Genomic DNA, 26,012 nt, shown 5'->3' with positions numbered 1-26,012 from the left:
AGGCATTAAAAGGACAATCGCAATCATGGGAGGTGTTACCGTTCGTGATGTGGATGTAAGTTGTGCTTTTTCTCGATTTTGTGTTTGGTCGTTTTTGTTTTTGCAGGGTCGGGATAAAGGATGTGCGCCTATACTGGGAAGCCATTGAGGGATGGAATTAGGTGGATGGGAAAAAGGAAAATGAAAGCTTCGGATCGAGGGATGGAATTCGGTATATCAGATGGTGAGGGTTTAGGTTGAGACGATGACATGCTGGATATATTGCTGAAAAGCGGTTGATCGAGAAGAGATCCGAAAATATTTTAGGATGGCGATTAGGCAGCAAGCACTCAGGAAATGGAGAAGTGCACTATTTGCATACTTGTGGTGCCGGGATTTTTCATCCATCCTTATAGCATCGGTTGGCTGATATACAATTTTTCCTTTGATCTACAGGCGCAAAAGTTCATCGCGGCATACTCCGCTTTCCTGAAGAGACAAGGCAAATTGCCAATTCCAGGTCCGTTCCTATTTCGTTGATCCCAACTTTTCGCAACGTCCTTGTTCTATGGAAAGCGAAAAGCAATCCTCGCGCGAATATACAAGTTCAAAGTTCTCTATATCTAACTGTCGACTATTGTGATACAGGATGGGTCGATACTGTTAAGACATCAAAAGGCAAGGAGCTTCCTCCTCAATCTATCGACTGGTATGTCAATTTTCCTTCACTTTTATTCGATCGACCCGTATGTCGGATTGTCGTCGGCATCGGCAAGTGTGTTTTCGCATTTGGGCTGAAAATCCCACCACTCAAAATAGGTACTACGTTCGCGCTGCTTCCGTTGCCCGGCACATCTACCTCCGCAAGACTGTCGGTGTTGGCCGTCTACGGAAAGTCCACGGGGGTCAGAAGAACCGTGGCTCCCGTCCCTCCCATCATGTCGATGCTAGCGGTTCCGTGGACCGGAAAGTAATCCAATCGCTGGAGAAGATTGGCGTGCTCGAACTCGATGAGGAGAAAGGTGGACGGAGAATTACCCAGAGTGGCCAGCGGGATTTGGACCGCATTGCCAAGACGACGGTCGATGAGGAGGAGGATGAGGAATAGTGTCATTTTGAAATGTGTTGTATATTTGTGTGTGAGAGGGTGGGGAGAATAGAGATATCCCGAGAGGGCCGGCGGCGGATCCTTGGATCTGGTTTCTGTCACATCCCCGACTCAGAAGCGTTGTATTTCGGAGAAAATCAGGAAAGAGATATCATTCACCAGGGAAATGCAAGGAAAGGAGAGGAAAGACGATGATAAATTCTGGACCAACGGAATGAACCCAGCGATTTCTCTTCAGGCGTTCATAATGAATTGGGGCGTGTGGGGGACTTTACGTTGGAGCCGGAATGCATGGCAATATAAAGAGACCAAAAATCATAAGATTGACGGAGGGCATAGCGGGTTTTTTTCTGTTTTGTTGTAATTTTCCCCTTTTGTCTTTGAATCGAAACTACACGCATGCCTAATAAGTCTATTTTGCCTTCCTCTTTCTTCCCTTCTGCGCATGTCCCTCTACTCTCCTTCCCCGAATATCTCAACAATACTCAGCTCTCTTGCTTGACCTCCTTGTACTGGAAATATCATATTGATTTTATTGATTTTATTTATCCCTCTTGCTTTTTACTGTCATTTCCTTTTCCTCCGCCTTAACTCGCCGGATATCAAAATGAAATTCACTTCTAAAATCGTTCACAAAAAAGGAAAAGAAGAAAAAGAAATCCAAAAAGTATCCACAAAGCTTGCGGAGTACCCTCTCTTCACATATATATGTTCGAACCATTTGTGCACACAAAAAAAAAAAAAAAAAAAAAAAAAAAAAAAAAAAAAAAAAGGATTACGGAAACATGATATCATAGGCGGCTTATCCCTACTAACTACGAGTGAAGAAACAGGGGGGGATGAACTGAGCATAGTTACCAATAACCCACATTAAAATAGCTCCGCCGAACGATGTTTTCACGACATTCCCTTATGAGAACAGTTCGTCGTAAACAGGCACATCATGCCGTTTCGTCCTAAAAAAAATATATCACTCAAATGAAGCCGAAACCGAGGACCAGAGTTCCTAAGAGACAAAATAGAGCAAATTCGTCGTTTGTTCAATTGGAGAAATGAGACTGCAATGGAAAAAAGGTAAGATTCTTGAACAACTGAGAGACCTCTCTACCATCCCTTCGAATGTTTACTTCCATTGAACATCCAGAACGTAGCAGAACAAAAATGGTTCAGCTGGAGGTGGCTCCATCTCCTTCTGTTTCCTGAAGACCTTTTTTTATTCCATCCAAACATATTATCCCAGAGAACAATCCAAACGCATAACCATGAGCGAAATTGTGTGAAAGCTAAATGAATTTACGAAACAGCATTTCACAAGAAACCAAATAAAAGGTTACATATACGGCCAGAAACAGAGTACAAAGAAATTCGGGAATATGTGGTAGTCTTGCTCAGAAGGTACAGACAAGTTTGCGAAGGCTGAGCCGACAACCCGCAAAACGAGAGACAATGAGAAAGAGCTACCAATCTAGGATCTGATATTCCAAGTTAGAGGCGAACTCGTCGGGGAACTGCACGGTGCCATCATTTTCTTCACGGAGAGGTTCATCAAAGGTTGCCTCAGATGTGGAAGTGGATACATTGGGGAGTAACGCGGATCGAGAGTTATTAGCGTGAAAAGCACCTTGACCTTGCGGAACAAGGCTATAACGATGTCCCACCGGTCGATGTCCTGGATTCCGAGTAATTGCTTCAGTTGGCGGTGTATTTTCGTTTGGAAAAACTTCGTTACCTTCAAACCCAAGAGTTGTGCATGTACGAGCCAAGTTGTGCGCCAAGGATCGGATGTCGTCATCGTCGAAATCAACAGGGTCAACAAATATAGCACCAGGAAGAGAAAACATATGAGAAGTTGAACGGTTTGAGACTGCAAAACTACGCTGGATTGCAAAACGGCGTTGCGCATGTAGGGCATTGTTGGAAGCGGACGGTAGCAAGCTGGCGGTGTCACCGTCGACGTCGAGGGGAAAAGGAGCGCGAATGTCTTTGTTCACAAAGATATTGCTTCCGCCCTCCAGTTTACCTGTTCTTTCATTCTTAACATTAGGAGGATATTAGATGTTAGAAATTACACTTACAATCTTGCCGGTTGCCCACGTCTTCTTTGTCCTTGTCCGTCACGATTGTCGGAGATGCGCGTGGATCCTGTCTCTGGAGGGTGGTATTTTCGTCGTCAGCCATATCAGCGACATTATCACTGTCTTCCAGACCTTGAAATGTTTCATCTCCATCTCCATAATTCTCTTCAAATCCTTCGGATTCATCTTGCTCTGAGTTTTCTGGGCTCTTTTCAGTATCCTCGTCTCCATATCCGTCGCTCTCATCACCCGCGTGGTTGATTTGGTCTGTGATAATACTATCACTTTGTTCGCGGGACTCCCCGTTAGATTCCGAATCAGCAAATTGTGAATGACTACTTCCAGAGAGGGCATAGGTATTCGAAGCCGGGGTCCCACGGCAAGACCATACGAGGTAGTCGTTCTCTGTTGCTGGAGTTCGATAGGAATATCCTTGGTTATTACGAAGGGCAGGCTTTTTCCTAGGCAACTCCTCCTCACCTTGGTCCTGCTCGTTCTCCAGCCTGGATCGTTCTCGTTCCCTGCGTGCTCTCTCATTTCTTTCTATCACTGCAGCCAAATATGCGGATGGCGGATCACCAAAGACAGCTCGACGATTCCGTGACATATATTCAAATGGGGGTAACGAGGGTGATCCACTGGCCTGTCGTTTTCTGCGCATCTTGAAGACTCTAAACTGGAATATGTCTTTGTAAGGGATCTGAAAAAGTTGTGCCCTCTTCAAACCGACACAGTTTGTTCCAAAAGTGGATATTCCAGATGTAACAGCAAAACGGTGTTGTGTTGTGCCTTTTCCTTGCGGTCCCTCGCGGAGAGCTATCTTGAAAAGCGAAGACAATCGCAACCGCAGAAATGATGTGGAAAATTAAACAAAATCTTTCCGCTGAAGAGAATGAAGGACCGAAACAAATCTCGAACGGAGCAATCCAAAGATCAACTTGCAAATAGGGGCTATCGCCAACGAGCAAATATTCAACAAAGAGTGGCGGGAGTAGGAAGGGAAGGTTCTAGCCTATTAAACAGGCTCGAAGTCTCGATTCTATTTAAAGCAGGGGAATATAACATTGAAAGGGGATGTTGCTTGTTTGTGTGTGAATATCGGACTTCTCCCTTGTGCATGTGGTGAATGGTGGATGAAGCAGGAGATAAAAAAAACAGAGTCACAAAGAAGCGAAGCTGTGCAGCTCTGTATAAACAGTTGCCTGGGTATCTATCTGGCACTTGTCTTCCGCCACAATGCTCACCCCATATCTTCCAGTCCTGGATCCATTTGGTTGCCAGAATTCCAAAGAAAACACACATACTTGCACCACGAAAATTACTTAATTTGTAATGTATATATGAGATCTAAACTGATTCTACCCAACCCATATTGTCCATAAAGTTGGATCATCTTTGGATTTAGTCCCTGCTCACGGTGGGGTCCCAGCAAACATGGTGATATTCGCCAGTGTTCAGAGTCTCCATGTCCTCAGGGGAGAGTTCGAAGTCAAAAATTTCAGAATTCTCTTCAATTCGATTATCATGCACGGATTTGGGAAGAGGAACAAAGCCCTTAACAAAAATTAATACATGTCAGCAGTCCCAAAAATCCAACAATCAATAGCGGGTGGATGGCGGATTCAGGGAATTCGTACCTTCTGCAAGCTCCATCGAAGGAGGATTTGCGCTGGAGACTTACTGTGCTTCTGGGCCAATTTCTTAATCAGAGGATCACCCATCTTTGTTGCTTGCACGAGGGGACTATAAGCTTCAATAACGACATTGCGCTTTTGTAACCATTCAACGATATCAGGACGGGCGAGCCAAGGGTGCAGTTCATATTGACCAACGTCGATTTTCCCGCCAAGGTCTTTGTTATATTCCTCCAGTTCGTCGAGATGGTGGACGCCATAGTTAGAAATCCCAATGGAGCGTACTTTGCCCTCTACTTGGGCTTCCACAAGAGCACGCCACGATCCTTCGCGCGCTTCCGATCCGCCATATGGGGCGTGAAGGAGGATACTATTCAGTAAATGAGTTTATCTGCTACTGCAGTACATCACGCCTTCGTTTCCACATAGACTCACGCACTTACAGATCGATATAATCAAAATTGGCTGCCTTGAGACTGGACTCTATTGAGTCCTTAGTCTTCTGATAGCCCATAGCCTGCCATGGTACCTTTGTCGTGAAGAAAACGTCTGAGCGCTTGAGGCCAGAGGCACGAACAGCCGCTCCGCACTGGGCCTCATTGCGATATGACTTCGCAGAATCGATCTAAAGAACGATTAGAAAATTTACCCGATGAAGATGACCCCGTCACATGTTGTACGTGGACATGTACAAGACTCCACAGAAATAGCCGAGAAGAAACCCATGTATGATGCGTACATGTTTATATCCAACTTGGAGAGCCTTCAACACGGCCTTCTCGGTTTTTTCGGGAGGCCTATCAGATATGTATGTGTAAGTAGATAATGCATAGGTTTAAGAAATGGATCTATTAAGGGACAAACGTTTGATAGACCTATTGGAGCACGGCCACTAATTTAGTAAAGTACCGATGAAGGGAACGATCAGTTTATCTTGGCGGCTATTCTGGTGATATTGATGAATGACAGATACATACTCCAAATCCTAGAACTGGGATCTCATATCCCGAGTTCATTTTGTAAGTCGATTGAAGCCTCAGGGGAGCCATATCATCGGGTATTCTACGCGTAGAACAAGAGCAGGCAGATTTCGCAATTGGATATACAGTGATGGTTATCAAAAGATGGCGCCCACAAGTGCTACATGGTGGAAAAGTTAAAGTTTCCCCTCCGGATCCACTTTTTGGGCCCCTCGCTTGAGATAATCGTTCGCATTTTGCATATTCAGACTCATTGCCGACCTTGACCGACATCTATGTAGTCGCTTCAGCTCCAATTTATAAAGCCATTGAGCATTGACATCGTTGAAGCTTACAATGGCGGGGTTTAGCATAACATCTTTATTTTGGCTATGACCCCACCAACCTCCCTCGCCGCCTCTTTCGAAATTTCAACTCGAAGACTGAATCGCAAAAGCCGGCTAATATTTGAAGACCCAGATCTCCTGTAATACGCAGGCTTTGCGAAACTCCCGTTTGTGCATGGCTGTCGAATCTGGGCAAAATTTTATCTGGTCAAAAATTGTCGTCTGAAATGCGGTTAATCAAACAGAATATCGAGCGCGACGGCTCTGGATCCGTCACTCTTTATCCCGAAGAGCCGGAGGATATGGTATGCTTTCTCTTTTAATGGCTTCAAGTCGACTTTTATTGAAAACATTTTTCCCTTCAAAGAACAAAGATTTACCAGAATCTGTCCTTCGCTCAACATATTTGCGCCCTCGCAAACTAATCGTTGCCCTTGTCCAGTGGCATTGTTATAATCTCATCCGACCTGATGACCTTCTCAAGGCGAGCGCGATCCGTCGCGTCACCACTGCATCTGCAACAGGGACTACAAGTTCTTCTCGAGTACATATGACGCTGCAAATACGTGTGAAGAGCTTGGATTTCGACCCCCAAAGCTCCCAGCTCCATGTCTCCGGTCGAGTCGTCGCGGAAAATCAATACACCAAAATTGGACAGCATCATACACTCGACTTAGAATTACAACGGAATTTCACTCTGGAGAAGCGGGTCGAATCTTCAAGTGAAGCCGGAGGATGGGATAGTATCGCGATCGACATGTTGAAGGAGGCGGTGGATGAAGGAGGGAATAGGAGGGCAGAAGCCGTGGCCGTGGTAATGCAGGAAGGACTGGCACATATCTGCTTTATAGGCCAGTTTCAGACAGTCTTGAAACAGAAAATCGAATTGTCCATTCCACGGAAGAGACAAGGCGGACTTGATCGTGACAAGGTAAACAACAATAGATATGCTCATAATTGGAACCGGGTGCCATAACTGTACACTAATACGCTGTTGGAAAAGGCCTTGACAAAATTCTTCCAAACCACACTCGATACGCTCCTCCGCTTACTCGACATCAATGCGACGACCAGTCCACTTTCGTCTGCAAGCTTAAGCAACAGCACATCTTCGAAACCAATACTCTTAGCATCTCCCGGCTTCACAGCGGCTGGATTTCAAAAACACATACAGTCTGTAGCGAACACATCTGCCCCGGGCTTGAAGGGCCTTCTACAGAACATTGTTGTTGTCCACTCCTCATCCGGCCACATGCACTCCCTTGCTGAGGTGCTTCAATCCCCATCAGTGCAAGCTCTCCTCTCGAACACCAAATACGCAAAGGAGACTTCACTCATGGACAAGTTCTTCTCCGAACTACGCAAGGGAACTAATAAAGCCACCTATGGACCGAGAGAGGTAGAGTCGGCAGTGGAGCAAGGTGCTGTAGGCCGTGGAGGTGGCATTCTTATCATTTCCAACAGGCTATTTCGCGCTCAGAGTGTTGCTGAAAGGCATCGATGGGTCTCTTTGGTAGATCGGGTGAGGGGTGTTGATGGAGGAGAAGTACGGGTTCTTAGCTCTGACCATGAAAGCGGGAGAAGATTGGAGGGCCTGGGTGGCATCGCGGCCCTATTGACGTTTCCCACTGTTGAAGAAGAGGAAGATGAAGATGAGGGTAATGAGGCTGGTGGGAAGGGTGGCGAGTGAATAGGGCCCAAGCACAAGGACACGGCGATTTTTCCTCTTCAGTCCAAGGGTGGGGATTATTTCCTCATATGTCATACGGAGTGATTGGGGTTGTTCCTTAATTCACCTCTCTAGAGCGTGGCCTTTGAACTCGTTTTATGTGGCCTTGTGCTTCCCGACTCCTGAGGCCCCAACACCTATAACAATGTCTATAAATACCCGCTGTACGCCCCGGTGCTGTACAGCGCGTTCTCAATATCTCTTTTTACGAATAGTAAATACGATTCTCCTACTCGCATCTTTCAGACTTTATTCTGTTTCCTCCCTAAGCATTTCTTTGACAATGGGTGTTCTCCCGCGCAAGGCCCCGGTTGAAAGGAGTCCTGGGTACTGGATGGATATGATCAATAAACCATCACAGCCAGTGAAGCCAAAGTTTGAAGAGTCTACCGAGCGTACTCTGGAAGTCACAAAACGAAGTTTTATCAAGTACTCCTACCCGATCTGAACTAAGTCTTCATGGATAATTGCTCATTTCTCACAGATTCGTACAGCGTCTGGAACCGGCCGACCCGCGTTACTGGCTTGAGAATTTGACCATGAATGTTATCGAATGCTTTCTACGCTGGTATCTCGAAAACCATAATGTTCGATCTCTGCCAGGCTTTCAAGTCAAAGTTCGATACTGGCGAATGTACTATTGTTCTGAGCTGAATCATGGCTCGTTTCCATATGATCTGAAGCGTCAAACCAAGAGTGTATGTGTTCAAAGCATTCTACTTGTTTGTACTGGACTTACCACGATTGCAGTTGATCTGCGGAGAGCTTAAGGAAGAATTTGATCTTATTCAAATTGCAACCATGTGTCAATGCGGATGATCTACTCTATCACCTGCATTTCTCTCTTGCCATTTCGAAGATCTTCTACGTCACGAACCGACAGAGAAGCCAGCATGCAATACTGCGAAAGATGATGACTGCTACCAGTGCACGTCCTGGCACTCTTGTTTGCAACACTGGTTACTGTAGAAAGGAAAAGGATGCACTTTGCTGGGGAGACATTGAGCTCTTCATGGTTATGGATCCTGACCGCTCTACCTGCAGGGTCCTTCTCATGCATGTAAAGCACCGACTCAACAAGGGCAAGAGGAACAGGGGCCGAGCGTAGGTGCAATATATTCACTCATCAATAAGCCTGGCTATACTAACCCATATTATTTAGTCCAAGGTACACCTATATTGAACGAAATGACAATCTAGGACTTTGTGTGATCCAAGACATCCTAGAGTATGGCCTGGAGGATGAAGTCTTCGCCAGCGAATATATCCAAGAGCCCCGAGATATCTGGCGCTACACCGAGATACCAGCTCACCGGAAGAGTGTCCCCATCCATATCAAAGAGGAGAAAAAGTCCATACCAATATTTCGACGTGCGGCTCGAGACAAAAAAGGAAACTGGACCACGCATCCTGCGGAGCCCCTCACATACGCACAACTTGCAGAAGATCATCATCGAGAGTGTAGAGCTGCAGGCGCTAAAAATACAGGCTCCCTGTACTTATGGAGGAAAGGAGCCGCCGCTGCATTTATTGGTAAGACCTTTATCGGTCATTCAATTTAAGGAACAAGTGACTAAACCAAATCTGTAGACTTGACTCCAGAGCTACGTACTCAGGTCATGGGCCAGTCTAGAAGCAGCATTTTCATGGCATACCTCAATGAGTTGGTGAACTGTGACACCCAGTCTGTTTTTTTGGGAACCCCAACCAGAGATGCCCTAATTGCGCTTTCTACCAACTCCAGCCTCACTCGTGATCCATCCGCGCCACAAGGCCTGACTCGCGAACAACTACAGCGTGTCGAGGATGATCCAGAGCTGATGAAGTTAGAGAATACTCGTGTGGCCTTTCGGGAGGATCTGATTTCAGAGTATGGCAAGATCAGCAAGGTAACAGACCCGGCCAAACGTGACAGATATCGACAACTTGGCAATCAGGTTCGAGCTGAACGCAAGAAGCTCCAGAATCAGATTGATAAAGAGGCATACAAACAATATTTTGACAATGTGGGTAACACCATCATTGAGAATAACTATACGGGCGGGCCACCACATTTGAACCTGACACCTCTTCTCTCTTGCCCGAGCGAAAAGCTCTGGCCGCCCTTGAGTTTAAGAACCGAGATGTCAGCATCGTTCCTGATGAGGAGCTTGTGGAAGATGGCATCCTGTCTCTCGAGCTTCGTCTCGCTCTGAACCACCTCACCGTGCCCAGGCATCTGGCCCAGAGAGTTAAACCAGAGGTCACAGCCCAAGATACTTTGTCTAGCTTCCCAACTCAGAGTCCTACTGGTTTAGAGTGCCCTGAGTGCCTGGGTGATGAGACAAAGTATCCCGGAGCACGGTGGTTCAGCTATTGCAACACGTATGTCCTGCGAGACCACCTGGAGGTGCAGCATGTGAAATGGATGGACTTTTCCAAACCGGTCCCCTGCGGCTATCCACATTGCGTGGCGTTTTTGGCTACTCCAATGCAGTATTACCACCATGTTACGACGGTACATGGAACTAAACTCCCAAAAGGTGGATGGGCACCTAAATGTAAAGCCCAGTTGGCCTTCGATGCCTCTTTGTTCAGATGAGAAGGCTTTCCCTGTACGGCTGATGCAGGCATCAATTTATCTAGATATCGAAGTCCTCTCGGATAGGCTACGAGCTATTTCTTGCTATTTTCTCACCTACTTCTGTAATTAATTATTCGAGTTTTCCTTGCTCAATTTCCTACTAGCAGGAGCCATGACTAATTACGGTTGGCCATTCCTTGTTGATGTCTCGGATCTCTAAATATGTTACTTAAATAGAAATAGAAGCCGTGTACCTTTGAAACCAAAGAGAGAACAGATAGTCTACAAGAATAGAAACTGGGTCGGATGATAGTGCCATACACTAGGACAGAGGAGGAGAAGTGCCATTGTTCTCATTCAGTGAGAGCCAATCGGAAACCGTAAGTAGACGCATTATGTGCTCTTGAATCCGACACAGGTGAATATGGCGCGTAGGCTCAAGAAAATACAACGTGATAGGGCCAGATGGAATAGCCATGCTTTGCAATTTCTCAGCAGGGATCGGTGGTGGCACAGCGGGGACATTAACATAAATATATGTGAAGGAGGACGTCCCTCATCCCTTATGTCACCACAAGCCAGATTACACATTTCTCGGGTCACAATGGCACTTCCATGGTCATCAGAAGAGGACGTTATTATGCTCTATTTTGCATCCCGGAAGATCCAGCATGAGGCAATATCTGATTTAATCCAACAGCGAGGCTACAGCCGGACTCCGCACGCGATCAACAGCAGACTGTGCTTCCTCCGACAATCGCATCCACAACTAAGCTCAGGTTTCCATGAGTGGGATGTGCAAGCCATAGATCAGTACATTGACACACTATTGGGAAACGGCTATGTCAATCTCCTGATACACTTCACATAAGAGGACTCTGAGTGAGATTATGGCAAAGGTTGTATGTCGCGTCTTCGAAGACCTTGAATGAAGGCTAATGGAAGCTCTAGCACTATCAAGAAAGCATCGATCGACCATCAGGACCAATAGCACAGATCTGGCACAGGTCTGGCACAATATTTTTTCGGGAATTCGTGATCATTTGGTGCCTCAGATCCAAAATCGGGGTCATCCGGCACTTCCGGACAGTGCATATCAATGATCGTCGGTGCGCCTCCTGCGACCTATAGCTCCGCGATGAAATGCTCCTACAGAATCACGCGGCGATGGCAGAAAGTATGTATGTCAAATCTCAGGGCGGGATAATTCTTTCTATATATAGACTGTGCACTTGCAGCAGCAGCCATCCGGAATATAGTTAGTAGATTACTGTATATCATACTGTATCAGTGATTACAGGAAGATTTAACTTGCAATTTTTGCACAAGATTTTATTCATCTGATATATTAGCAGTTAGCAGTGGGTTCTTGCTTGTATTTCGGGACTTCCTCTGAGTGTGCCTGAAACGAACCTCACATGCATGAAGAGCGTCAACTATTTTACATGATACAGTGAAATATCCAGATTATTGCAATGCCAAAACGCCGAGATCGACGCTTGGATGAGTTGTGGAATGCTAGGTTGAGTGGGTTTGCTCAAAGAAAATCAGACTAGAATTAATTGAGAGGCATTCACATTCGGGAAAATATACAACTGCTTTGCATGACCTGGCCTCTTGATAGCCCCTGCCAGCGACTGCCAACTAATGAAAAGGTTTGGCCCGTCGTTGTCGTCGCTGCCGATGTTCACGTGATCTCAAATGACGACCTTTCCAAAAGGCAGCTAACAATTCGGAACCTCCATACTCCTGCATATCATTCAATGTCATCTTGGCATGCACTTCATATCCCCCGGAAATCCTCTTTATATTTCGTCGAAGGGATGGAATTGCGACAAACTGATCAGAGTCGCCGCAAGACAAATCAGTGGGACTCATTGCCTCATTGATTATGATTGGGTCTTCTGCGAGGAGTGAGAAACGTTTTTCATAGAGCTGGTGCTGAGAGCCTTACCAGCAGTACCCAAGTACTTCCGGGTCCTTTCCTGTGCACCATATCTCTGTGCTTCTTGTAGATCTATCTGTCCTACTACCTGGTACATCTCATGCCCGTTTCGCTTAGCCACGAGTGTCAGTATTGACACCTGAGAAAAGGGCAAGACGATGTATTTCTCCTTATCCAGCATCTTCTTCAACATGTCGCCTTCCCAACGGTCAGAGGCCAGGGGGAGGAATTTGCTCTGATCGGTGGACTTGGACATGAGATGCCTCGCACAGGCGTTTGTCAGCCTCCTCGATGCAATCATCAGAGCAGTTCAACGGCTCCTTCGATGTGTTGCCTTCCTGACAGTTGGAGGCCAGGGGAGGAGTTGGCTCTGGTCAATGGGGTTGGTCATCAGCGACGTCGCACGGGCTTGAGTCAGCCTCCTCGATGGAGCCATCGGAGAAATCCGACATGTGGAGTGAGGGTGGGGGAACATCGACCGCAGGGGAGTCAAACGACATCCATTCATCCCAGTCAATGTTATCGAAACCAGAGACGGCGGATGGCAGGGCAGAACAGTCGGCGAATATCTCACATGCTTCGTCCCTGGTGAGATCACCGGACGCAGAGAAGAGGGGCATCTGAAGGGACTGTAGGGGCTCTTTGTTTGACTGAGGATCGGGAGCACATGCTTCCAAGAAGAGATCGTTGCAGAAGTGAGCCGTGTCCAGCTGAGGTGAGGAAAAGTCTAAGGCAGGTCGGGGGGAGGCAGTATCATACGTGGAGGAAGCCATGTTATGAGATGAGATGATGAGGTACTTGTCTCCCCCGGATCCAGGCGGCACTTGACCTCTTTATATATTCCACGTTCGACGGCCCCCTGCGGACAGAAATAGATCAAGGCTGATAAAGGAGAATAGGCCAAATCGCAAGCTGAGACGTGCCTTGCATAGATAACCAATCCTCCACGCCAAACCAGCAGTCAAGCCCACCCGACGAAGCTGAACTGACAAGCTGCTGGACTCCTTTCCACCCGTCGATAAGGCTAGGGATAAGGATGATGCATGATGGAAAGATCGAACTGCGCCCGATGCCAATCATCTGTGCTCGAATCAGCCCAAAAGTGCTCCTGACCCCCGTGCCCCTCATGGACATCTCGTTTCCAATCACTCTAAACAAGAACATCCAACTCGAAGCAAGATCCGAAGCACGACTGCATTGAGGCTTATCATTTTGCTATAAGCATACCCATGAGGGCATCACACACTAGAGCAAGATGAAGCAAAACGCGAGATGCAACTTGTGCTCTGCTCCTATCATTCATGCCAGCTTCTTGCCAGAGGGCGCAGCGAGATGGGGCATCAGATCAAGCAAACTTGAGCTCTCCTCCAGTCAATATTGATCAGGTGGAAGGGAATGCTGGCAGGCGGCAGGCGCAATTGTCGGAGCTGCCAGTCAAATGAATATATAAAGGGGGCTTCCTCTCCCATTTGAATGCAGCCTTCACTCCTCTTCAAATCTTTTTTCCCACTTCAAAAATTTGCTTGTCTTACTCCAAATATTCACTCCCTACTCCAAATTTCTGTTCATCCTCATCATGGATAGACAACGAACCGAGAGCCCTCCTCCACTACCCAGCGAGTGTTTGTCGCCCGATGCGCAGCAAAACTCTGCTCTTCCAACTTATCGCGAGGTATTAGATGACTTCCTCCAGAAGACGCAATCCCAAACCTATGCCTCAGGTAAGGACTTCATGACATTTCCCCCCCTTCTTTGTTATGCCCCTCATCATGCTGCCTTCTATTTCTATTTCTCATGTAAGATTGCAGCTCCCTTCAACGTCCCGCCCAAGCGGCTGTCTGTTGACAGAACCTCAAATAATCAATCTCAACATTCTGGTGAAGTCGAACCCAAAGACAGAGACAATATCTCAGATTCTGGAGCTACAACAGAACCTCTAGCTGATGACATGTGGGAGAATCATCACTATCGGTTTCAGGTGCAGAGGGTTGAAAAGAGTCCTGAGATCCGTCATGTCGGAGGAAAAGTATTGCGAGACGGTAAATATGTTCGCAATGTGCTCTATGTGGTGGAAAAATATCTCCTGGACAAATCACTCCCGGACAATGTGAGGCTCAAGCTGCTGAAGCAGGAGAGAAACAAAGAAGGAAGAAGGAGGAGAAACAACGAAGGAAACGTCTGGACACATTACGTTCTCGACCGTCAACACGCGATTGATAGAAGATGGGGTGTCTGCTTGTCAATTATGCTGATCAAACCGCTCATTTGTTTATTTGATGTTACATATAATACACAGTCATTTACTTGTAGAATCTCAGCATCTATCTGCTTCCCTGTGCATAAAATTGGAATATAAGAAAATACAGTATCACTAGTTTGTCTCGCATTTCAAACCCTTCAAATCCTAGACTAACTGGAAGCTTGCCACCCTCTGCTGGGGGGTTTGCCAGTGGCTAAGGCTTCAAAACCACAGTGTGCAGTGTGCCACTTTCTGCAGGCATAGGCTCCCCAGCGAGGTTCGGTTTAATATTTCCAGGAAATGCTTGATTCGCTGAAGATTGATAAGAAACTGTGATATCACAATTGCCGACTAGAATCTATCTTATTTATTCCCTGAGAATATATGAAAATAGTGGTCATAATAGCTTTCGGCGAAACCTGGTGGCACCCCCCAGAGAGTCAACAAGGTGATGGTCTTATCACCAAATACTACGGTTTGCCCTATGGAATTAGCGGGTGATGCCTGTTCACCAAAGCTATGGGCTCCCCTCGTGGAATCAACGAAGTGGAGGTTTACCACCAAATATTGTGGTTCCCCTCATGGAATCAGTGAGTGGATGCCTGATGAGATATTCTCTATGGTGTCGGCACCCTTGAGGGATGCCATAATCTTGAGCGAAAGGCCACAAATATAGAGAGTCCCTTGCGGGATGAGCGCCGCTGAGGGAGGTGAACCCTTGTGGGATGCCATAATTTTGAGTGAAAGGCCACAAAAATAAATGCCCTTGAGTGATGTCACGATGCTGAGTGAAAAGCCACAGAAATGAAGCCCTTGAGGGGTGTCATATTTTTGAGTGAAAGGCCAGGACACCACTGCTTTTGCCGAAAGACCAGAATATCTGAAACTTCTTATTGGTCCCCGGGGGAAGCCATGATTTCTGCTTTCACTACGCGAGAGCAATACAATATGTTGGGGGGCACGTGATAGGGTAGCCGTAGTACCCACTAACACCCCCCCGTGCTACGGCGCCGCCCATGCACTGCCGCCCGGGGCCCCCCTTTGCTCAATTCTTCTAAAAACGCAATAACAATTTAGAGGAAAAACTAAGGTTAAATCTAAGGAACAAAGAAGACAAAGAAATTCTTTAGCAGCACCACTCCCTGTTCGCTGGGGCTAGAGGAACATTAAAAATGATGAGCTGTTATGGAATCATGAACAGAAATAGCTTCGACTCGTTGAAATAGCATTAAGACTGCAGAGTTGCTGGCGAAAAGATATGCCTGAGAGATATATTCGCACGCGGGAAATAAATAAAAAAAGGAATAGAACAAAGTGAATAAGATAGAGTTAAATCGCGACCAGCGTCCCAAAAAACTTGGATCAAGAAGAAAAAATAGACCAATCCAGATGGAGCCGAAATTGAGAAATGAACAAAATAATCAAAGTGCCACACTGCAGGGGGCTGGAGAACACAAATAAATATAAGTAACCCCTTGTCAACAAGGAAGCGCGAATATATCATAAAAAGACCATCACAACCAAATGCATTTGTTAAGGAAAGTAAAGTTACAGATCACAGGGGTATCTCGGAGGTGCGTAAATCGGTAATTGGAGGCGAAGGGTCTAATATACAGCATTGTTTTGCTGGAAAATATTATTGCTTTCTGCGTTGGCGACATCGGAGGGGGCCTTTGGAAGCCTCTGGACTTTCTTCTATTGGATGAATATTTCTTTTAAGCTCGTGCCATTTTAGTTCGCATTGAGACGGTGAAAAAAACCCTGCTCCGAACTCTTGCATCTGCCATGGATGGGAAAGAAAATAAGCTAGGGAAGAAAAGAGGAATAGAAAGGGAGCTGAGGAGAAAGGAAGTGTGAGAGGAGAAAAGGAAATTAAAGAAAGAATAGTTATATTTACAGTGAATGACGAACCTTCTGTGATATGATCTCGAACTTTTCCCATTCCCAGAATTCATATGCTCGCTGAAGTGCTTGGACCTACAGAAGATTATAAGATGGCGGACGAGGAAAAGGGGGGGATAAGAGACACATACTCACATCTTCCTCGGGCCATTGCATGGCTCGATGCTTCATACGCGTCATCCGCATTTGAAGACAGGAGGCTGAATAGTTTGTCCTAAATTCAGCATTTATTCTCATCACAATTTCTCTCCAAGATAAATTTCTCTCGGTTCTCATTGATCGAACAGCTTCGTTTTCGCGATCCATCTGTGACGGCCTTGATCTTTGCCCCGAATTTCTTCGAGACGACCAAGACCTGCGGCGTTGTGACGTTTCCACGCCTTGATTTCTTTTCCTATCACGCTGGAGTTTAAGAAGTCCATCAGGATTTGGAGCAATGTTCACATGGCCCCTTCCAGGATTGGATCGCGTAGATAGAGTGTTAGATTGCGTAGGACCATTGAGGGCCCGTAAGCCAAACCCGGCCACTTGAGATCCAGGCGAAAAATGATTATCTAGTGCGTCGCGATGAGGATGGTCATATGTGAAGATACCAGGCTGCACATAGTTTGTAGTAGTCGGTCCACTGATGCCGAGTCCATGGTGTGTAGGGGAATCCGTAATATCGCGATATTGAAGGTCATGGTGGCTATGTGAAGGGCTCTGCCCTGGTTCAAGAAAAGGTGTACCTGAAAGGCTAATTGGCGTCGGCATAGAACCATTTGTATGAACAAATGGATTCGCAGAGGTTGGAAAGCTCTACGGTAGTTTATTATTAGCGAATCATCGTAATATATAAGGAGTGTAGGCGTGGATGTACCGAGTGAGGAGAAACCCATTCTGGCTCCAGGTACCCGTTGATATCAGGAGCTCGACTTTGGTAGGACAGTTCGCTCAACGCAGAAGCAATTCCAGGGGGATGCTCTTCGCCCGTGGAGTATCCTTCGCATGGAGAATGCCCTTCAGACGCCATTGGATCACCGATGCGGATGGAAGCGCCGTGATCCTCCGTTTTGTTTCAATATACGCAAGGGGGAAGCGAGTAAAGTATAAGCGCAAGAACAGCACGGCGGCAATAGCATGAAATTCGAATTGAAGTAATTTCGAGATGCAGTAAATAAAATTGTCCAGAAGAGACGGAGGGGGCCAGTTTTTTATACTAAAAAGCTGGTATACACTATTACAACATTATTCCTATGCACACCCCCTGCAACGGGAAGGGTGGTCAGGGCTTTCGGGTGTTGCGCATCAGATCTCCCAATCCCGACAACGAGGAAATCGCGGCGATATTACGGAGTACCTCGCAAGACTTTGAGCAGTGGATGGGGCGATCCGATGAACTCATACATGGTCCTTTGGACAATGAATGCTCCATTACGCAAAAACTGTGCCACCTGAGAATGATGAACGGCGACATGGTGGTGGTTTTGGAGCGTCTGCACCTAAGCGCCAGCCCTTCTTTCCACTCCGGCCGCCAACCAAGGATTAGAGCCATACAGAGATGGAGAAAACAGCCCCCAAAAAGATCCTCGATGGCCCCTCCAGGATTGAAAGAAATGACAGACGCCTATTTCGGCTCCGGCAGCATGGGTGATGTGTAGGGGTTGCCCACCGGAGGTGTTGGATAAATGGAGCGAGATATCTAGGTACCTGGGCATGTACTGTACATTTAACAGCGCAGCCATTATTTGGTTCGGAACATCTTGAACCTAGACCCAATCACAAGTATCCTAGATGTTTTAGTGGTCAAGCAGCCGGCTTGAATGTCAAGATATCGAGTCTTGGTATGGAAGCCCACCACCTAGTGCCGCATTGGCTGATACAAGATAGGGAGTTGACGATATCAGTTGGTGACAATGAGATCAGGAAGATGGAAGGACAGAGAGCAAGCGCACGTGGAGCCCATCAAAGAGATTGGGAATCTGTTTCTCCCCTCGTTTCCCAGGCACGAGTTGAAATGTAAGCTGCGTCGACTGAAGGATGCTGCTCAATGAATTAAAAAAAGCAAAGAGGGGATGTATGCGGCACAGTCCACGGCTCGGCCACTCACGCGAAGCGTCACTGCTGGGCTTGTGACTCCCTGGTCTCAAATGCCCCGGGTTGCCAGCCAGCAACCATTGGTGTTTCTCAGAAGCTGCAGGTCCTAATTCTCCGCATTGCCGGGTCCTTGCCACCTCCAGGTGTTGCTGGGGATGGGGGGTATACCGAACAGCAATTTCTGACCGGGCCACAGATAACTGATACATGCACTATTCTCCAAATTGATTTACAAGGCACATAAACCACTGCACATGACGGGTATACTACTGCAATCCAGGTTAGTTTGCATGGGGCTTTCCTGAAAGGATACCAAGCATCGAATTATCGTGATTTATCCTGGCCAAAGATTCCTGGACCTTTATCTAACCTTTCGCGATAAGATGCGGCTCGAGGACCATATAGAAATTCGGCTAATGATGCTCCAGATCCTGAGCATGACAACCGACCCATTCCAGGGAAGAACCCCGAAAACTGTTAACTAAGAACACACAAAACGAATGATGGGCAAGGGGCGATAGCAGTGGGGGGAAAGCGAGCCGAGCGGGATTGGCTACGTACGGACGGCCACGGGAAATAAACGCCCAGGCCATTCCGGCTCTTGGTGTGTGGCCAGCATGTCGTATAAGTTACGTATCATAAACGCACACAACAACCGTCAGGAGGCGAGTTCTTTATGAAAATGCGCCGGGCAGATGGCCAGGGAATTTGCGGGCGACCAACCCAAGGAGGTGAGGATTGGCCGCGGCTGGCGCCAGGTTACAGGACGGAGCACGAACACGTGAGCACAATCTATATATATCCGGATGCCAAAGCTCCCATTGCTTATTTTCATACTGCGAAAAGAATTATTTTTCAGACACCAGGTAGGAGTGCTCCGAACACCGACTCAAAGCACCTCTTCAATTGCTCATTATTCAGAAGTTAAAATGGCAACCCCCGAACCAACAACCAACGAGATACGGCGAGTTGGTCCTGGATCGACAAGCCTGTCAGTTAACTGTTATCAAACGCCAGCTCCGATGTAGAGCCTCAAAACCTTTTACCCTGCTCTAGTTAGCGAACTCCGTCGATTTACTCCGTAGTCTTGATGTTGTCTCAAGAAACTAGCTTGGACAGGACTTTCTTTAACCCGTCAGCCAAGTCGCTCCTATATTGGCCGCAGATTTGACCTGGCCTGCGGCCACTCGATGGCAAGCGCACATTGGTTACTCTGGAGTAATTCTAGAAATTTTGGGGGCCTGTGCAACCCAAGCGCAAATCCATGGCGGATATCAAATCATGAAGGGGAACTGCTTGCGAACCGCTGGATACCTCCTGCGTTGCGCCGTCGATCAAAACATTATCTACATGATTTGCTTTCCGGAACGCCATGATCCATTGCGATAAGGGAGGGGCAAATGTCGAATCTGTTTTGGGAATATCACTCTCTCATCATGCTTATTTTCGTATCTGAACCTTTAGCCAACGCTGTTGTTACCAAGCATTATGTTCCTTTCTCTCTGCCTTAGATTGTAGCTTCCATACGCCTTCGGCATTTATGGTTTCCTGCTGTTTACTTATGGCTTTGAAACAAACCTCGCCAAATCGGCTCAACCCTCTGTTCCTGCAGGAGTAACAGTCGACAACATGAAGGGATTTCTGAGCACCTCCCTTCATTATCTCCTCTGGTCTTAGTTCCATTGTTCTTTTGTTCACAAGCGCCATCGGGGCCTTCGTTTGTCCACACCGTTACGGGATTTTCCGCGGCCCATGGCCACCCCACAGAAAAAAGCAAGTATGCTAAGAATACGTTTGGTTTCATAATAGCCATTCATTTGCCCCGTTTTGTCCCATCGACCGCTCGTGGCCAACGAATTAATCAAGTCTGGGGGGCTTTATCCTGCCTGCAAAGCACCGAAGCCCTGGGACCTTGCTTGGTTTCCTTCTTTCTAAGGGTAACCTTTAAAGATTCCCTAAACAAGAGCAAAAATCCACTGAATGGTAATTGTTGGTTCTGACATCCACTGTTGGAAAAGACAGAAACTAACAGAAATTATAAGAGGATCTAAACTGGATTTTTCTTCGAATACAATGAAGTTCGACTGCAGTAACTGCAGCTCACCAGAAAATGGTATGTTCGAGCTTTTCTCTCTTTTGAGGTGGGGGCCGCGAACCTCGCGAGATGAATGACTTCGACCAAAATAAAGATATTTCTCGGAATTCCCTATTTCAGCAATGGCCGACATAGCCAACCTGAAAGGTGAGCAGAATAGCCCGAACTTTCGTCTTAACCTCCGTTGTTCTCTCCCAGTCGATGACCTCAACTTCGCAATATTCATCCAACTGCGCAGGTGAGAAAGTTAAAACATCCAACACCCACTGTTCTCCTCAAATACACCTAGACCCATTGACAAAGAGTTCCTCTCACGTCAATTTTAGACCCCTGCCTGACTAGGATGAAACATCTACGGCGCAACTTTTTGTTTTGAGCTATCACCAACCTCTCCCGCAGGCTAATATCGATTACATGTCGTTGGGTACTTGTTTCAAATCCTCTGGTCAATGAAACATCCCTCAACATTGTTTACAACTTTTGTTAAGTGGCATTTTGTCTCGAGTGACCAAAAGCAAAAGATCGCAGGAGAAGAAGCCAAGGTATGGGGAAATCCAACCGAGAAATTCTATGTCCTTGAGGTGATCGGGAAATAATAAGTGCATAATTTCATACATCCAAACTAACACAGGAACACCAATAACGATGTGGATGGTGTAGTTAGTGCAATTAACCTCCATCTCCGCATTACCATCGAATGGCGGGTTCGAGCAGCTAGGAAACCCCAACGACTGAGATATGTTATACTACTTTGAAATATGCTCTCCCCGAAAGGATGGATATTATGTTGGATAAAGAATAGCCGGTGTCAAATGGTGGAAAACTACGAGGAGTACCATACTGCCGTAGTTAGAATTCAGTGTTTCCTCTGCCCCTCTACCCGCAGATGAAGACAGATACAACAAATGATATAGAGGTCCATTTGTCATCCTGTAGTCATCTCTTAATATACCAAAGAGTGTGCATTTTGTATAAAGACAGCCAAGTAGAAAATAAATACCTGCACACCTTCAGTGCCCCGTCCACCAGCATTAGCGGAAGAGATGACGATGAGGAATGACGGCGACCATGAACGGTTATATAGATATGCAGTACAAATTATAACTTACCACACTCTTCCAATAACCACACTTATTCATTTGCAGATTTTTCGTGTCGTAGCTCGTACCTACCACGCCTTGCCTCTACCCATTAGCATCCGGCCCATATCAGTTTCTCCAGAAACAACGTCCTCTCGTCAATTGAAAATCCTGACTTTACATTGAATTTTTTTTTTTTTTTTTTTTTTTTTTTTTTAATTTGTTTTGAGAAAAGTGATACACAACTTTTTGATGTGCGTACGCTATTCCGTCAGATAGGAGGGTGTGTTGCATGCTTACCTAAAAGAATCTTCTTTGTAAGGCTCGCGCTCGCAGGGGATAGAATTTAATATCCGAGTTGTGTGATAGTTTAGGCGGTCCGTAAGTCGTTACCAAGGTATATCGGAGAAACACGAGGGGGATCTCTGAGCTTAGATATTGCACACTACATTGACACAGATGTCCTGCTTGTTGTTGGCCTTCACTTCGTTAAAAGAGTGTTTGTGCTTCTGAGAAACTATCTAGTTATCCAAAACGCATCCCGCTGGGAGAGCAACCACGCACGTCATATATTCCCAGTTTTCAGGAGTCCTCTATCTCCTTTTCTGAAGATGTATCCACCAGGAATATTGTATATATTCTTATAAGTTGGTGGGTCCTCTCCGCAATAACGCTTTTCTGTTTGAGAACACCATCATAAACCTCTTCAGATCCAACAAAACATTTACATATATCCAACCCACGACTCCACAAGCGATTGAATAAGTGGAAATCAATCGTTATTCCCAAACACGCCTTATCAACGCGAAAGAAATATGTTACAGTGTTGAGCCAAGGGGTTGCCATGCTCCTCCGCCAAACAAAATAATAAAATACACATTGCGCAGAAGGGATCAAAAACAGACAGAGGAAAGGGTGTGAATCATCTCCCACCAAACTCCTGTAGCTGGCAAAGAAAGTGATATGAAATATGACCACAGTGCGTGAAAATCATCATCATAATACAAGCTGAAACCGAGAAAAAGAAATCAAGAAAAACCAAATATGAAGTGGACTTAGGCCTTGAATAAAATTTGTCGCCAAGAACGCTCAAACATCTCCAAGACCCACAAATACTTGCAAGGTCCAAACAGACTTCCAGTATATGCGAAGTGCCTATTCGTAATTTCACGGTCTTGCGACTACCTTCGGGGCCCAAACATCTCTTTCAACGGTTAGCAATGAAGCCACAGCGCATTTCTCGACTGGACTTCGGCCATTGACGGGGTTGTTCAGCTCTGCAACAGCCGATGAGCCTGGCCCGTTGATGGCTTGGAATCCACCATCAGGGGAAGTAACAAGAGCATTGTCCACTGCCCTCTGTAGCCCGCGAGTTGCGTCCTTGGGGCTAAACACAGGAGTGGGAGGCCGCGCTGCGCAACTTGCATATGAATGGAATATTGAGAGGAAGAATGCTTCTTCAAGTTTAGCTGCGGGGAAGCTGGGACTTTTCGAGTAATCTGACGCAATTAATGACCAGAAGGAATCGCGGTAGGTGTTATAAAGCTGGCGAAGTCTGATGGTATCGATGTCCTCATGGTGGTCGTGGCTTTGGAAAAAGGAGGTATCCAACCGAAGGGAGCTGTTTAGGTTTGCGGGTGTTGATTGTATGGAATGGAGTGTGGAGGTTTTTGGTTTTGGGAGTATTGGAACGTGAGATCGATATTGTTGAGGAGAATCGGCTACAGAGGATGATCGAGAATGGATTGATTGGGGGCTTGGGGGAGATATCAAGTTGCACATCTCAACAGAGGGTTTATCTTCAAGGGGGCATTCCTGTGTCGTGGACAGCGGCGAGATCGAATTGACAGACGACACAGAGTCTGTGCGTCTGCGCCGGTTGCTACCATATGACATCTGATGATAGTGGAGGCGGCAAGCAAGTTCAGTCTTGTGTAAGTGGGCAGCAATGTGCTTGTAAGGCATTTTATGCATGCGAGTCCGTATGAGATAGGATTCCTGGGGAAAGAGATTAGTTACATAAGAACTCATTGAACACTGGGGCATGCGTACCTCTTCTTCAGTCCATGCCCTACCTCCACCTGTGGAAGACATTTTTCGATGCTTTTGGACACGATGCTCCATTCTGTCTAGATGAACGGGTGTCGTAGATCGATTCTCACGAGCCTCCGTCGGGAGGGAAGCGGAGCGGATAGCCGGAGACATATATTTCAAGGATAGTTTATTCAGGAAAATAAAGCTCACTGTCAATATTGATCAGTGGCTTGGGAAAGTCAAGCGGGGCAGCTACCAGTATTTGAACTATTTAACAAGAGAGAGCGGTTCAACAGAGGTAGGGGGATTAAAAAGAGAAATGATTGCTAAATCAGTGGAAGATAAAGTAAAACAGTCCACACAAGCCCAGCCAGTGGGATATTAATGAATGTGAGAGAAAGAATGAAAGTTAGAGCTACAGAGCAAAGGAGACAGTGATTATCAAGCTCTGGAATATTCCGAATAGAGTGAGATCGAACATGCAGCATGGGGCAGTCTTATATTTATTCTATTGAGAAGAGTCTGTGCCTGAACTAGAAACGGTTCCTGACACTAGAGATGAGAGATGTAGTGCATGATCACTAGTGTGGCGATGGCCGCTGGGTGCCTGATATTTCCCTGCGAAAAAAACATGCTTTAAAGTAGAGAGTGGAGAGGGGGCGGCGGGAAATCGACCCTGCACACAGACGATGTATGACAGCCGCAGTTACGATCTTTCCCAGAAACTGACAGAAGTGCATGAAATCATTCCCCAAAGGAGCTAACAGATATCTCCAAATGGGATCTAAGCCCATCTCAGGACAGATTAGCCGCACCAAACAGTTTCGCTGGTTTTAAATCTGGGGTAGCTCACACATGGCAAAACTCAGTAAGTGTCAGTTCTCAAAACAGAACTAGCCAACTCCCAAGAGAAGTAAAGGAGGTATTTAGAAAATCGCTAAACGGTAATAGCCCGTTTCAAAACCCACATGGGGGAGGGAAGAAGTTTTGGATGCAACATATTCAACGCACGGTCAGTAAACGGCTAAAGTTGGAATGGCCGAAAATGGCAAGGAAAGCGGGAACAAAACGGCCATGGTGGGTATGAGGAAAATGGGGATTCAGAAGAGATCACCTTGGAAATAGTTCCAAGCTCAAAACCCAAAACTACCTTAGAGCCTAGAAAGCAAGTAGTCAGTTTTGTTGTAGAGCCATCTAGAAATTGTCGCCGAATCGATTGATATAAAGGGATGGGGGACTTATCTCCATTGAATGTGAGGTCGGAAAATGAGGGGCAACTGGATGCGCAGTTTGGAAAAGCCGGCTTTCACAATCCACACCAACGCCACAGCAAGGGCATCGCAACGCCTCCACTGCCAGTACCTCATCGCCATCCATCCCGAGGAGGAAGACGCAGCTCCTCGAGACATTCCAGTTCGCTGAAAATGAGAGCCGTCTTGGCAGCATTCTTGGCGGTTGTATCAATCAGCTGTTTCAGCAGCATCAACTCTGGAACCAAAACCGTTTCTTTTCGGAACGGGTTTCACCATTGTCATTTTCTACCCCGAATCCTTGAGCTCAGGCAGTTCCTCTTCTGCGTTGACATCCCGCTTCGATGACAAAAATATATTGGGAAGCCGACAGGGCCGATCCACTCCCACGGAGGTAGCATCAATCACCAACAATCAAACATTCAGTAAACCAAAATATCTCCGAAACTCGATTTGGAATTAAAATACCGCATGGTTTCTCCCAACGAAATTACGATGATATGCAGCTTCACCAATTGCTCATGGCGATGGCACAGCATAAAATTGACATGTTAAATAATTCCAGTCAACTTGTATCTTCGCCGGGCTGAAAAACAGCCTAATGCAGCGCTAATTGGTCAAGGTGCGCCTTGGTTACCATAACAATCCAAAGACTCTGGATAGCGTGAGGGGAATTTATAATTGTTGAGGCTGGAGCAATATCCAATCAGCGGAGTCCCAGAAAAGCTCTGTCGAAAACACTGAGAAATATGTACATACCTGGGAATTCAATTGATAGCGCTGATAATATTCGTTATCGTTTCACCACTTTCTCTGTAAACTGTGGACTCAAATGCTGGCCTCGTAGATGCTAATTGAAGCCGGGCAAATACATCGACTAATCACAATCGGGTCTCATAAGCATACTTGTTGATTTCGAGGTTATTGTATCGCAATGTTTGAGATCCTCCCAATAATTTTCTTTTTCCACTGTGGAACAAACTAGGTAAGCAGTTCCG

The 26,012-nt window shown here is 46.4% G+C and overlaps 10 protein-coding genes across 10 annotated transcripts; 5 read left to right on the top strand and 5 right to left on the bottom strand.

Moving 5' to 3' along the window:
• Positions 1 to 25: 25 nt before the first annotated feature.
• On the top strand, positions 26 to 1,087 carry HCAG_04575 (40S ribosomal protein S19; the record flags this gene model as incomplete). The annotated part of the gene is made up of 4 exons (XM_001540685.1): positions 26 to 55; positions 436 to 499; positions 628 to 688; positions 799 to 1,087. 4 exons carry the CDS (start codon positions 26 to 28, stop codon positions 1,085 to 1,087), a joined length of 444 nt encoding a protein of 147 aa, XP_001540735.1.
• Positions 1,088 to 2,544: 1,457 nt separating this feature from the next.
• HCAG_04574 (predicted protein) lies at positions 2,545 to 3,769 on the bottom strand (the record flags this gene model as incomplete). The annotated part of the gene is made up of 2 exons (XM_001540684.1): positions 2,545 to 3,107; positions 3,163 to 3,769. 2 exons carry the CDS (start codon positions 3,767 to 3,769, stop codon positions 2,545 to 2,547), a joined length of 1,170 nt encoding a protein of 389 aa, XP_001540734.1.
• Positions 3,770 to 4,563: 794 nt separating this feature from the next.
• On the bottom strand, positions 4,564 to 5,812 carry HCAG_04573 (conserved hypothetical protein; the record flags this gene model as incomplete). Its single annotated transcript, XM_001540683.1, has 7 exons — positions 4,564 to 4,716; positions 4,800 to 4,831; positions 4,880 to 5,166; positions 5,240 to 5,421; positions 5,536 to 5,593; positions 5,661 to 5,671; positions 5,774 to 5,812. 7 exons carry the CDS (start codon positions 5,810 to 5,812, stop codon positions 4,564 to 4,566), a joined length of 762 nt encoding a protein of 253 aa, XP_001540733.1.
• Positions 5,813 to 6,329: 517 nt separating this feature from the next.
• Positions 6,330 to 7,792, top strand: HCAG_04572 (conserved hypothetical protein; the record flags this gene model as incomplete). Its single annotated transcript, XM_001540682.1, has 3 exons — positions 6,330 to 6,407; positions 6,545 to 7,033; positions 7,106 to 7,792. The coding sequence occupies 3 exons, from the start codon at positions 6,330 to 6,332 to the stop codon at positions 7,790 to 7,792; spliced, it is 1,254 nt and encodes a 417-aa protein (XP_001540732.1).
• Positions 7,793 to 8,114: 322 nt separating this feature from the next.
• On the top strand, positions 8,115 to 10,412 carry HCAG_04571 (predicted protein; the record flags this gene model as incomplete). Its single annotated transcript, XM_001540681.1, has 6 exons — positions 8,115 to 8,260; positions 8,316 to 8,529; positions 8,607 to 8,935; positions 8,994 to 9,364; positions 9,422 to 9,841; positions 9,925 to 10,412. 6 exons carry the CDS (start codon positions 8,115 to 8,117, stop codon positions 10,410 to 10,412), a joined length of 1,968 nt encoding a protein of 655 aa, XP_001540731.1.
• Positions 10,413 to 12,283: 1,871 nt separating this feature from the next.
• On the bottom strand, positions 12,284 to 13,112 carry HCAG_04570 (predicted protein; the record flags this gene model as incomplete). Its single annotated transcript, XM_001540680.1, has 2 exons — positions 12,284 to 12,602; positions 12,745 to 13,112. The coding sequence occupies 2 exons, from the start codon at positions 13,110 to 13,112 to the stop codon at positions 12,284 to 12,286; spliced, it is 687 nt and encodes a 228-aa protein (XP_001540730.1).
• An 803-nt stretch (positions 13,113 to 13,915) lies between these two features.
• On the top strand, positions 13,916 to 15,254 carry HCAG_04569 (predicted protein; the record flags this gene model as incomplete). The annotated part of the gene is made up of 4 exons (XM_001540679.1): positions 13,916 to 14,060; positions 14,148 to 14,446; positions 14,790 to 14,855; positions 14,985 to 15,254. 4 exons carry the CDS (start codon positions 13,916 to 13,918, stop codon positions 15,252 to 15,254), a joined length of 780 nt encoding a protein of 259 aa, XP_001540729.1.
• Positions 15,255 to 16,183: 929 nt separating this feature from the next.
• HCAG_04568 (predicted protein) lies at positions 16,184 to 17,233 on the bottom strand (the record flags this gene model as incomplete). Its single annotated transcript, XM_001540678.1, has 3 exons — positions 16,184 to 16,273; positions 16,490 to 16,555; positions 16,616 to 17,233. The coding sequence occupies 3 exons, from the start codon at positions 17,231 to 17,233 to the stop codon at positions 16,184 to 16,186; spliced, it is 774 nt and encodes a 257-aa protein (XP_001540728.1).
• Positions 17,234 to 17,715: 482 nt separating this feature from the next.
• HCAG_04567 (predicted protein) lies at positions 17,716 to 19,037 on the top strand (the record flags this gene model as incomplete). The annotated part of the gene is made up of 5 exons (XM_001540677.1): positions 17,716 to 18,116; positions 18,233 to 18,478; positions 18,700 to 18,718; positions 18,793 to 18,836; positions 18,962 to 19,037. The coding sequence occupies 5 exons, from the start codon at positions 17,716 to 17,718 to the stop codon at positions 19,035 to 19,037; spliced, it is 786 nt and encodes a 261-aa protein (XP_001540727.1).
• Positions 19,038 to 22,897: 3,860 nt separating this feature from the next.
• Positions 22,898 to 23,824, bottom strand: HCAG_04566 (predicted protein; the record flags this gene model as incomplete). The annotated part of the gene is made up of 2 exons (XM_001540676.1): positions 22,898 to 23,728; positions 23,783 to 23,824. 2 exons carry the CDS (start codon positions 23,822 to 23,824, stop codon positions 22,898 to 22,900), a joined length of 873 nt encoding a protein of 290 aa, XP_001540726.1.
• Between the last annotated feature and the right edge of the window lie 2,188 nt (positions 23,825 to 26,012).

This window comes from Histoplasma capsulatum, genomic scaffold (genome assembly GCF_000149585.1).
Source record: "Histoplasma capsulatum NAm1 scaffold_4 genomic scaffold, whole genome shotgun sequence".
NCBI classification, from domain to species: Eukaryota; Fungi; Ascomycota; class Eurotiomycetes; order Onygenales; family Ajellomycetaceae; genus Histoplasma; species Histoplasma mississippiense.
Note: the sequence above shows the minus strand (reverse complement) of the source record. Positions and strands in the feature narration are given on the sequence as shown.